Source organism: Delphinapterus leucas, chromosome 9 (genome assembly GCF_059928025.1).
Source record: "Delphinapterus leucas isolate spDelLeu-1000000601 "Yukka" chromosome 9, BTC_Dleu_Yukka2, whole genome shotgun sequence".
Taxonomy (NCBI): domain Eukaryota; kingdom Metazoa; phylum Chordata; class Mammalia; order Artiodactyla; family Monodontidae; genus Delphinapterus; species Delphinapterus leucas.
In genome coordinates this window covers 92,842,203-92,860,628 of record NC_143137.1, presented here as the reverse complement: position 1 = coordinate 92,860,628, position 18,426 = coordinate 92,842,203, and the positions used below count along the sequence as shown (strand labels likewise).

At 36.8% G+C, this 18,426-nt stretch overlaps 1 protein-coding gene across 7 annotated transcripts in view; it reads right to left on the bottom strand.

Annotated features, from left to right (window-relative positions):
* The window catches only part of CDK13 (cyclin dependent kinase 13), a 111,076-nt gene that overhangs the window by 75,757 nt on the left and 16,893 nt on the right, over positions 1-18,426 (bottom strand). For all 7 annotated transcript variants that reach the window (XM_089917065.1, XM_089917067.1, XM_089917066.1 and 4 more), the window contains exon 2: positions 5,530-6,189. In XM_089917065.1, the coding sequence (XP_089773191.1) occupies positions 5,530-6,189 (660 nt within the window). The remainder of the gene's footprint in view (positions 1-5,529; positions 6,190-18,426) is intronic.

The window sequence follows — 18,426 nt, the reverse complement described above, 5'->3', positions numbered from 1 at the left end:
ACAATGGCAAAAGACTAAACTGAGTTTCTTTACTTTCCAGCTAAAATAATATACTATATTCAACTGCAAAAATATAAAATTTGGGGGCAAAAATGATACAGAATTAGATAAAAACTAAGGAAATCTGAACAAAGTATGGACTTTAGTTACTAATAATGTATCAATATTGGTTCATTAATTGTAACAAATGTACCATACTAATAATGCTAGATGTTAATAATGAAGAAACTGAGTGGAGGGTATATGGGAACCCTCTGTAATATCATTATAACTTTTTTGTAAATCTAAAACTGTTCTAAAAAAGTCTATTTTTAAAAAAGATATAGAATTACTATAAAACTGTAAATTAAAACTGAAAGTCAACTAGTCATGCTTTATGGGAAAATTCATTAGTTTTATAATAGCATTTGGTTTGATTCTGGTAGACAGACAAAAAGCTATTTTGTTTTAAGAAATAAACCACATGCTATTATTTATCTGGCCCATTTAAATAACTACAAAGAACAAATTTAGCTTCATCCCTTTTCAGAATTAATTTTTCCTGAATTGGACAATGATTCTTTAAAAAATTTTTTAAGGCTCTAGCTTATCAGAATTACAGGTGAAAATTAAGCTCAGTTAGTTTTATACTTTTTTGAATGTATTAAGACCTCTGATTTTTTAAACTATATCTTAACCTGGTAATTGATTATTTTAAACCTCCCAGACACTACAAAATCTGTTTAACAATATAACATGTTGAAAGAGAATATTACAATGATAATAAAATTTGGACTTCACATACTTTCATAGCAGTTATGAGTCCCAGAATTAAAAACTTTAGTGAAACTACACTACTGTGGTCAGAAACTACTAATGATGTTAACAATATAAATCATTTCATTTTAATTATAACTTCTTCTACTCATGTTGGACTTTAATATTATTGTACAATATACGGTCTTTTAATACCATCTGATAAAAACTATTTATCAATAAAATTGTGACTTTCCTTCACAACCCCATGTTACTAGAAAGTAATCTTTAATAGGGAAAACAAGCTCAAAAGGAAATTGGATTGCAGTTGTATTTTTATAGTAATGGTGTCATATAGCCCACTTTTCAATTTTCATGTCCCTCCATTCAACAAATATTCATTATACATGTCTATGTGCTAAGTATTACATAGGCACTATAGTTTAACAACAAAACAATTCACAAATACATTAAGATACATACAGTTCCTCTCAGAAAGGAGGTTATAGTCTTTTGGAGGCATCAGAAAGCAGCAGGATAAAGTACTGTACAGACTAATTTCCAGAGTAATATGGTACTAAAGGGTAGCTAACTCAGGACTGAAAGACAGTAAAAGCTTCTTTCTAGAAAAGGTACCACTTGAACTCTGTCTGAAAATAATTCTATTTAAAATAATTTATTTAGAGAACTGTAGTCTCTAACTTGTAATTAGACCTCAGTCCAAAATTTGCATTTGTCCAAAAATTCAAATCAATGGGGGGGAGGGGAGACTAGAAGTCTTAATTTTACTTATAATTTAACATTTAAAAGACTGCCTATATTCAAATATATCATTATATGAACTACCAAATTCAGCAAGGCTCCCAGACTTAAGAGAAATGAAATATTAGTTTCCAAAAATAACACTATATAATTAAAAACATTATATTTTCACTGAATACCTGCAATAACCAAAAAGGGTATGTGATGAGTTTTTAAAAGTCTCCATATACTACAGAAACAAAAAACAACAAAATGCCTTAACCAGAAATGTATAAGACCAAGAGAAGAAAATTAAAACATATGGCTGATGAACATAAAACTAGACCAGAATGAATGAAATGATGTTTTCATATGGGAAACTGTAATCCTGTAAATCTGTCAGTCTCCAAATTAATCATTGCATTTAACCAAGTCCCAAACAAAAATCAAGCAAGACAAGCCAAATGATCATAAAATCTGTCTAATAAAGGCAAAAAATGCCAACACTGGGCCCAAGTTCATTTATAGCAGTGTTGAAGTTGAGGCTGAATGGCCGGGTTATTCACTAACCAGTAATTTACTCCATCCCTTTACTTTTACATTACTACCTACTCCTATAATAGAAATCTGACTTTGAGAGCCAACATACTATGCACCTAAGAAGTTAAAACAAAAAAGTATTGGCAAAGAAATAATACAATATGTTAATAGAAAATAGAGTCCAGAAACACACAGATATCTATAAGAATTTTTATATATGGCACCACAAATCAGTGAGATAGATTATTCAGTAAATGACATTAGCAACAACTGATCTATTAGTCCACGGGTGATGCGAGAGAGCACATAATCAGACCATGTCTTTCTTCTACATACAATAACCAAAAACAAATTTCTGTGAGATGTGAGTTAACCTTTAAAAATGTTTTAAACCTGTAAGTTTTAAAGGAAAAATTATAGATCCAACTACACTCAAAATGGAAAACACCCATGTAGCCAAAAACAAAAATAAGTCTCAAAGACAAGCAACAGACTGTGAGAGGCACAGGTCAAGATCCCTAACATAAGCAGTACCTATAAATCAATTAGAAAAAAGATAATAATCTTAAGGAAAAGTCAGTATAAAACATGAACAAGCAATTCACTGAAAAATAAAGCCAACAAGTGTTTAGAAAGATGCTATATCTCAATAACCAGAAAAATGCAAAATTAATCACATATTTTAAAGATTTTCAAAATTGGCAATATTTAGTGTTAGTTGAAGCAGTTTCATACACTTGGGTGCATAAATTGGTACACAATCTTACTAAGATTCAATTTGGCAGTTTCCGTCAAATTTTTAAATGTGGATACTTTGACCTCACAACTATCCTATAAAAATTGCTCACATGTACATAAAATATTAATGTATAAGGAGAATTTAATAGCAAACAATTATAAATCTAAGTATCCATTAATCAACAGAATAGTTAATAAGAGAGTGATACATCCACTTCCATGTATAGGAATATTGAGCCTATCTCTACCAACCTGGAAAGATCTCCAACACATTAAATTAAAGAAAAAAAAAGAAGTGAAGGAATATTGTGCATGGTATGATCCTAATTTTTAAAAAAATGATTTATTACATGTAAACATATAGTTAACAGTCTATCTTATGATTTTCGGAGAGTAATGGATTCCAGGGCTGGGAGAGAAGCAAAGTTCAAAGTGAGCCTAAAAGATATTGTTTGGCTAGGAAGCAAGGAAGCACTCAAAAATAAAATGAGTCATATCAAAAGGACAAAGGAGTTAGCATAAAGGAGTTCCCACTGGCCAAATTTCAGACAATCAAATTTGGAGCATCAAAAAGAAGAGTGGTTCAATGTTCATTGCAGCTCTATTTACAAGACAGGACATGGAAGCAACCTAAGTGTCCACTGACAAGAGGAATGGATAAAGAAGATGTGGCACATATATACAATGGAATATTACTCAGCCATAAAAAGAAACAAAATTGAGTTATTTGTAGTGAGGTGGATGGACCGAGAGTCTGTCATACAGAGTGAAGTAAGTCAGAAAGAGAAAAACAAATATCGCATGCCAACACATATATATGGAATCTAAAAAAGAAAAAAAAATGGTTCTGATGAACCTAGGGGCAGGACAGGAATAGAGATGCAGACGTAGAGAATGGACTTGAGGACACAGGGAGGGGGAAGGGTAAGCTGGGACAAAGTGAGAGAGTGGCATGGACATATATACACTACCAAATGTAAAACAGATGGCTAGTGGGAAGCAGCCACATAGCACAGGGAGATCAGCTCGGTGGTTTGTGACCACCTAGAGGGGTGGGATAGGGAGGGAGGGAGGAAGACGCAAGAGGGAGGAGATATGGGGATATATGTATATGTATAGCTGATTCACTTTGTTATAAAGCAGAAACTGACACACCATTGTAAAGCAATTATACTCCAATAAAGATGTTAAAAATATATACTTATAATAAAATTTAAAAAAAAAAGAAGAGTGGCTATAAGTGATGTTGAATCAATCTCTGGCCGCACATGTCAGTAGTAGTACTCAGGAGTCTTAAAAAACTTCAATATGCTTGAAACATACAAACACTTTCAAAGCAAAAAGAGCAAAGACACAATAAAAAAGACAGAAAAGAAGGTGGGTCAAAAAAATTTTGTTAATGGCCAAGTATGAAATGTGCCACCATCTTGTTAAAAACAGATGCACAAAGAATACCCTCCTTAATAAGCAGTCACCTGGGCACATCCTGAATTCTTAAAAACATCACCACTAAAAATTTACCCCTGTAGCACATATGAAAAATAAAGTAGAGAACAACCAGTCTCACTGGTCCAGAATCACTAGATTCTCAGCAACTGGCTTATTCTCACTAATGAAGTGACTCAATTCTGCATTCATGCCTCTCTGTCCTGGACAGCCCACTCCAGGACTCATCAAAATTACAAATCACTACTCTTATGACCCTTTGGTGTTCCTAGAGAACAGTCAAACCTGCAAATACCACAATTAGAATAGTATAACTGGATAACACCTGATCATATTGGATGGGGTCCCTCAGCAACATTTTTGATTGTAGAAAAAAGATGCCTCAGAGGGCATGAAACACAGAAATTATATTCAATACTTTATTTTCTGTTTGTTTGAAATTATAAAATTGTCATAATGCTGGCCAAAGTGAGCACTTGCAAGACCTGCCCACATGGAATTTCTATCCACTTGTTTTCAAATTCTCAGATGTCAGCTAGGAAAACTAACCATATAGTTGCTTTTTAACAAAAAGGGGAAGGGGAGGGGAACAGCTATAATTTCTTCATAAAAATAAGAATGAAAAAGGTTAAGTCAACTGGCAAATATCACACAAGAGCATAAAACTTCTATCCTAGCATACATTTGAGAAACATTCTTAGAACTGCATTTACATTTACTCTTACCTTCATCCTCTTAAAAATGTTTCAAAATAAAGTACAAGCCACACCCCCAACATTCACAGCAGAAATGTGTAAACAATTTAGAGGAAAGCATAAACACATTTCCGTAATATGTAATTAATCTCTAATTGCAAAAAATTAAGTCAATAAAACACTAAAAAGTGATGTATTCGTAAAGCCACCTAAAGTAATAAATTTATAAGCCACCTAAAGTAATAAATTTATAAGGCCAATGAAAACACTTAGAATAACCAAGATACACGCTATTATCAACCAGGACAGACTCTCTCATAAAATGTCCTGTCTCCGGTAGTATCACCAAGGAATACTCAGCCAAAGAAAATACCAACATTTCTAATTCTCAAGCTCAAGCTGAAACATACATTGTATCCCAGGACAATGGCAATTTTTACCTGGAATTCTTCGCATAAGCCATAATTTTGTCATCCTACAAGCCATGTGCTTCATTTTAAGTTGTACACAATAAAGAAAATTAATTCACTTACTAACAGTCATTATAAAATTTTTTTGGTGCGGGTCAAATAATTTCTCATTTCAAACTTAGATTTTTCTTTAAACAGTCACTGACAAAATTTTTTGCACTTACCTATCAGCATCTTTATCTTCAGGCAGCATGGGAGGCAAAGGTAAGGGTGGTAAGGTAGAGGTCACTAAAGCCACATGTTGCTCCTTCTCCTTGGCTCCTGTGCTTGGTGTAAGTGGTTTGGTTTTCTCTTTAAGAGATACTGGTTCCTCCTTTGTAAGAGCAGATTTACCCTCCTTTCCAACTACAACTGCTTTCTTGGTGGCTTTATCTACAATCAAATTATTATCCACCTTTGCTACCTGAAGAGGTGGCTTTGTTTTTGCCTTGTCATTTTTTAAAGTTCCACTGCTTGAGGGAGAAGGTGCATGCTCAATTTTAAGTTTCTTCACGTCCTTCACGTGGTTGGTTTGTGATGCACTGGCACCAGTTTCTGTGTTCCCCTTGGTAGGTGTAGAAGTGTTTGAAGATTTGGCAGCTTTGGCAGCGGCCTCAGCAGCCTTAGCTGCTTCTGCAGCTTTCGCTGCCTCTGCAGCTCGTGCTGCCTCTGCAGCTCGTGCTTTTTTATTCTTGTTCAATTCAGCTGCCAGGCTACTCTTCAGAGTTAGTGTGCTAGGAGAAATGCTAGAATGACGACTTCTGGATCTAGACAATCTGTGCCTGCTACGAGATCTTGAATGCCTAGATGAGTATGGGCTTCTGCTTCGGGATTTGGCAGACCGTCTGGTGGAAGATAATTAAGATTTAGTCAGTAACTCAGAAAAGTTCAGTTTGAAGTGTACAAAAACTCCTAACTTGAGGCTGTGAAATGAAATAGAAATTACTTAATTTCCAAATCATAATATAGTTTTTGTGAGAGAATTTTTTAAAAGCAGAAAGTGCTTTTATTAAGTAGAATATTATCTGCTGGTTATACTTTTCCTGAAAATAGACTCTTGATCTCAGTCTGGCCTACAAATGCTCAAAGATGGGGCTGGATGAAAGTAGATCTCTATGAAAAGAAATACTGTTAAGAATTAGGAGGAAAAACTATGACAAGGCATTACTGCTGTCTCAAGAAAATAGAAGCAGTCAACAAGGACAACACCAATGGTAGAAGTAGCAGGGTGAAGTCTGACCAAACTTTTACCAGGGAGACAATTTCTACAACTCAAAAGCCCCCCATGCATAAGTTCAGGAGTAAGTAGTGCTCTGTCTACACCAAGAGTGAAAAAAATGAAACCTGTCATTAGGCAGTAAGAAAAAGTCTAAATCTTGGGAACTATCTAACAATGACTGTTCATTTCACTGCTCAAAAATCACTGGAAAACACAAAAATTAACGTATATTCAAAAGTATGGTGGCAACCAAAGTTTCTATGAAACAAATGCAGCACAGCACCAACAGAAATGAAGCTGAGCTTTTCAAATCCACACCTTATCAAAACTTTAAAAAAATATAAGACCAAGGCACTATTAGAGTACTTTGACATATTTGATATGGCTCACTTAATGCTCACATCAACCCCAGTAAAGTATCTGCAGTTTGTAGATAAAACTTGAATCTAAAATATTACCTGAAGTCAAATCCCAATCTCATTAGTAGTTGTACTGGTTATTATCTTGCTGCCACTACCCCATCCCTCCAATACTCTTCTGCCCTACCCTGTGCCCAAAGGAGGCTGACCTCAACAGATGCATCTTCTGGGTTCCAGTGCTATCCATCACTGGCAGATCAGAAGGCAGCGAAAAGCTGGATTATTTCTTTCCAGCTCCCTCCTTCCTATTGGTCACATTTTGTGGCAGAAGCTCTGTCCCTCTACCACCATGGCTCCTGTCAAGCAATGCCTTCTCCACAGCTCTCACCAGGCTCTAATAACACTATATTTTCCTTGCCCCTTCGAGCTTCCCTCTGTAACTAACGAAAACATCCCTTGTCAGTTTTCTCAATCCACCCCTATCTCTGTAGTCCTCCATTAAAGTTTCTTAAACCATCTGAGTTGGATTCTGTTACCTTCTAGAACCTAACTGTATGCCAGGTCTTAAACCCAGATCTTTTGATTCTAAAGTACGCAGAGTCACATTCAACACATTAACACACTACCATGGAGATAGTTCTTACTGAAATTTTGTAGGGGATTTCATTTGGTAAACGAAGCAAAGAAATTCCTAAGAACCCATAATTAAAGTGGGAAGAGAAAAGGAAGAACTAGAAATTTTTGTTTATATTTGGCATTAATATATTATGTAATATATACATATATATTACCCAATACATTTTACAATTCTAGTATGCAGACAAATAATGGTTAGATTTTGGATAAACTCAAATTCAACTTCTCCCTTATTCTTTCAGAAACATTTCAAAATGTACGTAGGGCCAATTAGTGTTCAGCACTGAGCTAGTGTTTCAAACCCCATACTTTACATAAAGAATTTGTGTAACATTATTTTAGGTTAACAGGAACACTGGTTTAGTAAACGTTTTAATCTAACACTTGCTTAACAAATATTCATATACATCAATCATAAAAATCATCAATGAGCTTACAACTATTCATGGAAATGAGAGGAAATGTTTAGCTAAATATAAAGTAATAAGTTGGTTATAAAATATCTTGGATAACTTTAATATAGGAACAAAAAGTGTCATAATATGAAACACTTGGCCACACTTTTAATTTCCTTTGCCTTCAGAATCTTGGACCTCAAAATAAGACTGCTATGTCAAGTTACTATCCCCTGATCACAGCAGGAGAAAGCAAAGAGACTGTCGTCTCATCAGAGGTAACAGCACAGAACTTTTCCTAAATTAACTTTCCCACACTAGCAAGATTCTGGTCATCAGCTTCATACAGACACAGAAATAATATTTAACTAAGAAATTTATAATAAGTAAACTTTACTTAAGAAAACAGATACAAAGATAAAATCCCAACATAAGTAACTCCTCTGGCCTATTAAAATTCTTATTCTGCACAGAATCTAGATAAGAAAGTTATCAGTAAAGACAAAAATTTTTGACCTATAAAATACATATTTCAGAAATGACATTTTTATGGTATTTGATCCCTAAACCAACTGAAATTCTTCTAGACACACACTCCATTCTTCTCCAATTTTTCTATTTCTCTTAAAAAGTTCCTTAACTTTTCAAATTTCCTGCCCTAGTAAACTTGTATTCTCTCAGGTATTGCATATTTGCTAATCAATTTCAATTACGTATTTACTATTTATAACAAACATATTTTGGGAATCTAAAATTAAATAAAAACACAAAACTCAAGTTTAGGTTATTTTTACTAATGATCTAACACTTCAGCCATACAAAGTTATGAGAGTAAGAGAGAAGTGGATCTCTAAGACTACATAATGAATTATGTCATGTCTTATAAAAAGAACTTAAATGGATGGTAGATAGCACATCCTTGTTTTATAGGTAAGATTTTTCTTCTTTTTAAAAATGTTTTTTCTAATATTTCTGTGCTGTAAAATTTACAGTGACCATATATTAGCTGTTTCTTGTTTGTTTTGAATGTTTTTAAGATGTTACAGAATCACGGGGCTTCCCTGGTGGCGCAGTGGTTAAGAATCTGCCTGCCAATGCAGGGGACACAGGTTCAAGCCCTGGCCCGGGAAGATCCCACATGCTGCAGAGCAACTAAGCCCATGCGCCACAACTACTGAGCCTGCACTCTAGAGCCCGCGAGCCACAACTACTGCAGCCGCATGCCACAACTACTGAAGCCCGCACGGCTAGAGCCCGTGTTCCACAACAAGAGAAGCCACCACAATGAGAAGCCCACACACCGCAATGAAGAGTAGCTCCCACTCGCCACAACTAGAGAAAGCCCGTGCACAGCAACAAAGACCCAACATGGCCATAAATAAATAAATAAATTTTTTAATTAAAAAAAAAGAAATTACAGAATCTTTTTAGAAGCTTTCGCAAATTCATACAACTCAAAGCAGAACCAGGGGGCTTCCCTGGTGGCACAGTGGTTAAGAATCCACCTGCCAATGCAGGGGACACGGGTTCGAGCCCTGGTCCAGGAAGATCCCACATGCCACAGAGCAACTAAGCCCATGTGCCACAACTACCGAGCCCGCGTGCCACAACTACCAAGCCCACGTGCCACAACTACTGAAGCCGGCACACCTAGAGCCCGTGCTCCGCAACAAGAGAAGCCACCACAATGAGAAGCCTGTGCAGTGCAACGAAGAGTAGCCCCCACTCGCCGCAACTAGAGAAAGCCTGGGCGCAGCAATGAAAACCCAATGCAGCCAAATATAAATAATAAAGTAAAATAGATAAATTTATTAAAAAAAAAAAAAAAGCAGAACCAGGATAAAAAATCCAGTATCTAAAACCCAACTGGTTAGTGCTCACTGTTAATTCAGTTAGTGTTCCTTAGAGAGAGAGCATGGTGTACTGTTCACTCGACTATATCACACAATCTCTCCAAGAGTCCAGGTCTTCTGCAATTGTGCCTAATTAGCAAACACTGATTCTTAAAATTTTTACTATAATAATATTCAATCCCTCATTATATAAAATAATATGTAACAGCAGTATCCAATAGAACTTTCTGGGATGGTGGAAACGTTCAATGCATGTGATGTCTCCTATGGTAGTCACTATTCACAATATTTTTTAGCCTAATTTTTCTACCCTGCTTATTTCACATGCTAACAGTAGCTATGTCCATTCAAATCTTGTTGCTAAGCCCCCATAAAGGTATGAAAGTGATTTCCATGCAAGGATGGTTCAACATACGCAAATCAATAAATGTGATATACCACATTAATAAAATGAAGGATAAAAATCATATGAGTATCTCAACAAATGCAGAAAAAGCGTTTGATAAAATTCAACATCCTTTCACTATAAAAACGAAACATATGGTTACTAGAGGGGAAAGGGGGGGAGGGATAAATTGGGAGATTGGGACTGACATATACACACTAATATATATAAAACAGGTAACTAATAAGGACCTACCGTATAGCACAGGGAACTCTACTCAATACTCTGTAATGACCTATATGGGAAAAGAATCTAAAAAACAGTAGATATATGTGTATGTATAACTGATTCATTTTGCTGTACAGCAGAAACTAACACAACATTGTAAATCAACTATACTCCAATAAAAAAAATTTTAATTAAATAAAAATAAAAACTAAACAGATTGGACACAGAAGGAACACACCTCAACACAATAAATGCTAGATATGACAAGCCCACAGCTAATATTATACTCAACAGTGAAAAACTGAAAACTTTTCTCTAAGATCAGGAATAAGATAATGATGCCCACTCTTACCACTTTTATCCAACACAGTATTGGAAGTCCTAGACATAGCAATTAGGCAAGAAAAAGAAATTAAAGGCATCAAAATCAAAAAGTGAAAAGGAAAATGTTCTTTGTTTGCAGATGACATGAACTTACAGACAGAAAACCCTTTAAAGACTCCACCAAACACCTGTTAGAATAAACAATTTCAGTAAAGTTACAGGATACAAAATCAGTATAAAAACTCAGTTGTGTTTCTATACACTAATGACAAACTGTTGGAAAGACAAAATAAGAAAACAATCCCATTTATAAAAGTTTCAAAAAGAATAAAGTACTTCGGAATAAATTTAACCAAGGAGATGAAAGAAATTGAAAAAGAAATATACGGAAAGATATTCCATGCTCATAAATTGGAAGAATTATTAAAATGTCCATACTACCCGAAGTAATCTACAAATTCAATGGAATCCCTATCAAAATTCCAATGGCATTTTTCACAAAAATAGGAAAAAAACCCTAAAAATCATATGGAACCACAAAAGACCCTGAACAGCAAGAGCAATCTTGAAAAAGAAGAACAGAGCTAGAAGCATCAACTTTCTGATTTCAAACTATATTGCAAAGTTACAGTAATCAAAACAGTATGAGACATGGACCAATGGAACAAACTGGAGTCCAGAAATAAACCCATGCACATATGGCCAATTAATTTTCTACAAAGGAGTCAAGAATATACAACGAGAAAAGGATGATCTCTTCAATAAATGGCATCGGAAAAGCTGGATAGCCATACGCAAAAGAATAAGACTGGGCCCCTATTTTAAACCACATACAAAAATCAACTCAAAATGGATTAAAGACTTGAACATAAGATTTGAAACCATAAAACTCCTAGAAGAAAAAGAAGGGGGTAAACTCTTTGATACTAATCTTGGCAAAGGTTTATCAAAAGCAAAAATAAACAAGTGGGGCTACATCAAACTAAAAAACTTATGCACAGCAAAGGAAACCACCAACAAAACAAAAAATCAACCTATAGAATGGGAGAGAATATTTTTGATAAGGAGTTTATATCCAAAATATACAAAGGGGATTTCCCTGGTGGTCCAGTGGTACAAAATCCGCCTTACAATGCAGGGGACATGGGTTCGATCCCTGGCCAGGAAGCTGGGATCCCACATGAAGCGGGGCAACTAAGCTCGCGCACCTCAACTAGACAGCCTGTGTGTCGCAAACTACAGAGCCCATGCGCTCTGGAACCCGCGTGCCACAACTACAGAGCCCATGCGCCCTGTAGCCTGTGTGCCACAACTAGAGAAGAGAAAACCCACACGCCACAACTAGTGAGAAGCCCACGCGATGCAACAAAGATCCCGCATGCTGCAACTAAGACCGGACGCAGCCAAAAATAAATAAATAAATAAATCTCAAAATATACAAGGAACTCATACAACTCAGAGAACAAAAAAAGCAAATGAACCAATTAAAAAGTGGGCAAAGGGGACTTCCCTAGTGGTCCAGCGGTTGAGACTCTGTACTTCCAATGCAGGGGGTGTGGGTTCAATTCCTGATCAGGGAACTAAGATCCCACATGCCATGCGGCACAGCCAAAAATTAATTAATTAGTTAATTTTAAAAAACATTTGTTTAAAAAAAAAGTGGGCAAAGGACCTGAAGAGACTTTGCAACACATCCAAATGGCTAACAGGTACCTGAAAAGGTGCTCAATATCACTAATCATCAGGGAAATGCAATTCCACAATGAGATACCTCCACACACCTGCTTGAATGTTTATTATCAAAAGGCAAGAGATAACAAATGCTGGTGAGAATGCAGAGAAAAGGGAACCCTGGTACACTGTTGTTAGGAATGTAAATTGACACAGCCACCATAGAAAACCATGTGGAAGCGAATCTAGAAGTCAAAAAATAGAACTATTGGCAATCCACTTCTGGGTATACATCCAGAGGATATGAAATCACTACCTCAAAGAAATATCTGTACAGGCATACCACCGCAATAAAGCAAATTTGCAATAAAGCAAGTCACACAAACTTTTTGGTTTCCCAGCACATAAAAAGCTATGTTTACACCATACTATAGTCTATTAAGTGTGCAATAGCATTATGCCTAAAAAAACAGTGTACATACCTTAATTTTAAAAATTAATGGTGTTGGGAAAATGGCACCAACAGACTTGTTCAATGCAGGGTTGCCACAAACCTTCAGTTTGTAAAAAACACAGTGTCTGAGAAGCACAATAAAACAAGATATGCCTGTACCCCCATGTTCACTGCAGTACTATTCATAAGAGCCAAGATATGGAAACAATCTAAGTGTTTATGAACAGATGAATGGATAAAGAAAATGTGGGCATGTGTTTAATATTATGCAGCCTTAAAAAAAGAGGAAATCCTGCCATTTGTGACAACACAGATGAACCTGGAGAGTGTTATGCTACGTGAAATAAGCCAGGAAAGACAAATACTGCATGGTATCACTTATATGTGGAATCTTAAAAAAAAAAAAAAAAAAAGTCAAACTCAAAGGAAGATAGAAGAGAAAGGTGATTGCCAGGGGCTAGAGGGTGGGGGAAATGGGGACAGGTTGGTAAAAAGGTACAAATTTCAGTTTTGAGATGAATAAGGTCAGGACTTCCCTGGTGGTACAGTGGGTAAGACTCCATGCTCCCAGTGCAGGGGGCCTGGCTTCAAGCCCAGGGCAGCGAACTAGATCCCCACATGCATGCTGCAACTAAGAGTTTGAATGCCACAACTAAGTAGCCCACATGCCGCAACTAAGGAGCTGGCAAGCTGCAACTAAGGAGTCCTGGAGCTGCAACTGAGGAGCCCGCCTGCCACAACTTAGACCCAGTGCAACCAAATAAATAAATATTTTTTAAAAAAGATGAATAAGGTCTAAGAACCTAATGTATATAACATGGTGACTATAGCTGATAACACAGTGTTGTAAAATTAGAAGTAATTTGCTAAGAGAGTTGAACTTAAGTATTCTTACCCCCCCCCAAAAAAAGAGGTAAATATGTGAGGTGATGAATGTGTTAACTTGATTGTGAGAAGCCTCTCACAATGTATACATATATCAAGTTATCACTGTTGACACCTGAAATATATTACAATTTTATTTGTCAATTATATCTCAACAAACTGAGGGGTGGGGGGGAATGATTCCCAAAGTGAAAACAAGCACTATATAAATATAACGTGGTATTATTTTTCAAAAACCGGCCTCTCTCAATCATCCCTTTAGTCACTGTCTCAGTCAAAACTCTAAATATTCCTGTAAAATTTGCCATGCATTAGTATTATAACAGCTCTATTAAGTTTAACAGTACTATGGCAGCCTCTTAAATTTACCCCTTGTTTCAAAACTAATCTGTATCTAATCCAGACTTACATGCAAAGTGAACACTTTCCTCTAAAATCTGCTCCCTGCCATTCTGTATTTTTAATTTCACCACTCTCCTCTACCCATTTACCCAGCTTAGAAATCTTCCCAGTTTTCTGCTGCCCATACCACATGCCATCAACTGTCTCATTTTATTGATTCTAACTCTACATTCCCTTACATCCATAATTCCTTGTATGTTTCCTATTCCTGCTATAAAAAATTATCCACAGATTTAGTGGCTTAAACAACACAAATGTATTATCTTACAGTTCTGGAAGTCAGAAGTCCAAAAATCAGTCTCACTGGGCTAAGATCAACACGTCACCAGGGCTTTGTTCCTTCTACAGTCTTGGGAAAATCTGTTTCCTTACCCTTTCCAGCTTCTAAAGACTGTCCGTTCCTTGGTTCATGGTCCCACATCATCTGACTTTGGTTCATGGTCCTTCCATCATAACATTTCCTCTCTCCCTCTGCTTCTATCATCACATGGCCTTTTCTGACCCTGACTTTCCTGCTTCCTTTTACAAAGACCCTTGTGTTTACATAGGACCTACAATCCAGGATAATCTCTCCATCTCCAGGATCCCTATTTTAATCTACAAAGGTCCCTTTTGCCAAGTAAAGTAACATATCACAGGTTCACATGGACATCTTTGAGGGGGCCATTATTCACATCTTCCTCTTCTATTCTCAAGGCCACTGTTCTATTTCAGACCTCATTACCTCTCCTCTAGGTTACCTTATCATCTTAAAAATAACTGATCTCTTTAAATCAAATCTCTCCTTGCCCCAATTATTTCTACAGACACCATAACCACACTAATCCTCACTTTTCAGTGATTATTACATGTCTCAAATTCACTCACTTTCCTTCTCTTTTTAGTAACTATTCCAAACCTTCACACCTTCTTCAAGCTCACAATACTCCCAAAGTCTTTTCTTAAAATCACTTTACTTCTTTTTCACAGAAAAAAACAAAGGTTATTGGGTATGTTTCCTGCCTGCAAACTTTTTTTTTTAATTTTATTTTTATTTATTTTGGCTGCATTGAGTCTTCGTTGCTGCACGTGCGAGGGCTTTCTCTAGCTGCAGCGAGCGGGGGCTACTCTTTGTTGCGGTGCGTGGGCCTCTCACTGCAGTAGCTTGTCTTGTTGCGGAGCACAGGCTCTAGGCACATGGGCTTCAATAGTTGTGGCACATGGGCTCAGTAGTTGTGGCTGGCGGGCTCTAGAGTGCAGGCTCAGTAGCTGTGGCACATGGGCTTAGTTGCTCCGCCCTGCCTGCAAACTTAATCTGTATCTCCATCCACTTTATATTCCACCTGATCTCAGAGCAGAGGTGTTCCTCTTTCTATCTAAGGCTAACTCCTGTAATAATACTTGCAATCCCATATTCTCTAGATCCTTACTTCAGAGTTTGGCCCACAAACCAAAGCAGCATCAGCTTCATCTGGGAATTTATGAGAAATGCTGTATCTCAGGCCCCAACCCAGACCTTCTGATTCAGAATCTGCATTTCAACAAAATCCCCATTATAGTTTGAGATGCTCTATGCTAGGCTCCTCTAGGGAGGAGGAGATGAGATGCTCTATGCTAGGCTCCTCTAGGGCTACTCCATTACTTGTGACTTCAACCTTTTGCTGTCTATTCACTATTTCCCCTCAGGAAATAAATAACTCAAGACTCTAAGATATTTAAAAACAGACAAGAAAAAACAAGCAATAAATGGCACCTTGATACTGTATCTTTATCTCTCCTTCCAATTACAGCCAAATTCTCATCCACCCCACATATTCCTCAAACCACTCTAATCTGGCTTATATGTCCTCACTGTAATCATTGAAGTGACCAATGACCTACCTCTGGAGGAAAAATAAAGGGAAAAGGAAAGAAAAATATCAATATCTATGATGACAATGTTGACTATACCCTTAAAAAACACTTTCTAACCACTTCCACTACCGTTTTTTTCCTGATTGTTTTTTTACTTCTATGGCCATTTCTCAGTGCTCCTTAAGGTTCCTCTTCTTCATTATATCCATTCTCCCATGTCCCCATGATAACTTAATTCATACATATGTATGGCTTAAATTATCACCTAAACATTGATTACCCCCCGAAGTCATCCTCCACCCCTCCCAAATATCCTAAATGCACCTTCAACACAATACAGCTGAAGCTATTAGGCTTCCTCTCCAAATCCACGCCCTTTCTCCTTAAATATCCCCTATCCTCAGGCAATGGTATCCACTGAAGTAGCAGAAATCCAGAAGTCATTCTATATTCCACCTGATCCCTTTCCTCCCTTCTCCCATATCCAACTGATCTCCAAGTCCTGTCAATTCTACATCTCAAGCATGTCTCCAATTTTCCAGGCTCTTTATCCCCTTAGCTACTATTTCACGAGGTCCTACCTCATCTTTTACTTTGCCCAGTGTAATAGTCTCCTTACCAGTTTCCCCACCTCGAGTCTCTACCTTTTCCAATTTACTGCCACCTGAATCTTTCAGTTACCCTCTATCAAAATTCTTCATAGCCTTGCACTGCACACAAAACCTTGTCCAGCCATCCCAAAGCACATAAAGTGTCAGGTCTAGAATGTTTCTCTCATGTTCCTCTCTTTTCCTATTTTATCTGCCTAAGCAAAGGGATACTTCATAGCAAAGCACAAATGTCTACCACACCTCTATAAAGCCTCCCCTTATTATGCCAGGCAGCTGCAGATGTTCCTTGAACTATGATCCTGCAACACTTCATTCACGTTTCATTAAAATAATAATGTCTTCCCCAACTAAACTGAGATCACTGAATTCTCATAGCCCTGACTAGCACAGACCTGGCACTGGCAGACGCTCAATAAATATTTGCTGGTAGTATTCCTACTGAATAGAATTCACCTTCCTTAGTCTAGTATTAACGTGCTGCATAATCTGTCTGGTCCTAACCTACCTTTCCTTATCAAGTTCTGAATCTGCCTAATGCTCCACACCGTTACTCCCACAGATTGACCCACTGAAATTATCCTCTTCTCCTCCATCTTCTATTGAAGTCCTATCCACCTTTCAAGGCCTAGTTCAAGAGTCCTTCCTTCTTCATAAAGCCGTACCACCAACTCCAAGAAAAAAGCAAGCTCTCATTTCTTTCAATCCCTATAGCACCTTATCTGCATCCTTCTTAAGATCTTTATCATTCATAACACTGCACTTTAGATGTTACCACATTATCTACTAGACTATATCCTCTTTAAGGCGCAAACACCAGATCTAATTCATTTTTGTATCACTCCACAGCCCTTAACGTAAGAACACACAGATGGTAGTCTTTTATTAAATAAACGAGCATACCACACTGACACCCACAGTTTACAAAATACTTTTATAGGCATTTTTCATTTGACTTGCTCTTTGTATCAACCAAGGCATAGAGAAAGCAGATGGAAGAAGTAAGATAAAGAGGGTCAAGAAATTTACTTAGAGGCCAGGAGCTATGAAAAGGTAGAGTCAATACTCAAGAGCAAGTCTTCTAGTTTAAAGCCAGGCATTATTTATTGCTACCACACCATACTACACCCTTCCCCTCCATTTATTTAAATCTTATCTGTCTTTATGGGTCAAGGTGAAGTCCCATCTCCTCTGTAACCTTCTCATTTGCTGAAATCATATAACACTTGTTACATACTGCCTTGTATTTTTATGTCTATGTTTTTTAAAAACATAAATTGGATTATACCACACCTTCGCCTAACACTCTCCAATGGCTTCTCAATGCATTTAGAATAAAATAAAAATCTTTTTTGTGATCCACAAAACCCAAATTGCCTCTCATCTTTATTATACCCTCCTTCACTCACTAGGCTCCAGCCACACAAGCCTCTTTTCTGTGTCTTCAAAGGGTCATGCTTTGCAACCTAAATGTCCGTCAACAGATGAACTGATAAAGAAGATGAGGTATATACAACAGAATATTACTCAGCCATAAAAAAGAATGAAATAAGGCCATTTGCAGCAGCATGGATGGACCTAGAGCTGATCATACTAAGTGAGGTTAAGTCAGAAAAAGAAAGACAAACATATGATATCACTTATATGCGATCTAAAAAAAAAATGATACAAATGAACTTATTTACAAAACAGAAACAGACTCATAGACATTGAAAACAAACTACCAAAGGGGAAAGGGAGGGGAGGGATAAATTGGGAGTTTGGGATTAACAGATACACGCTACTGTATATAAAATAGATAAACAATAAGGACCTACTGTATAGCACAGG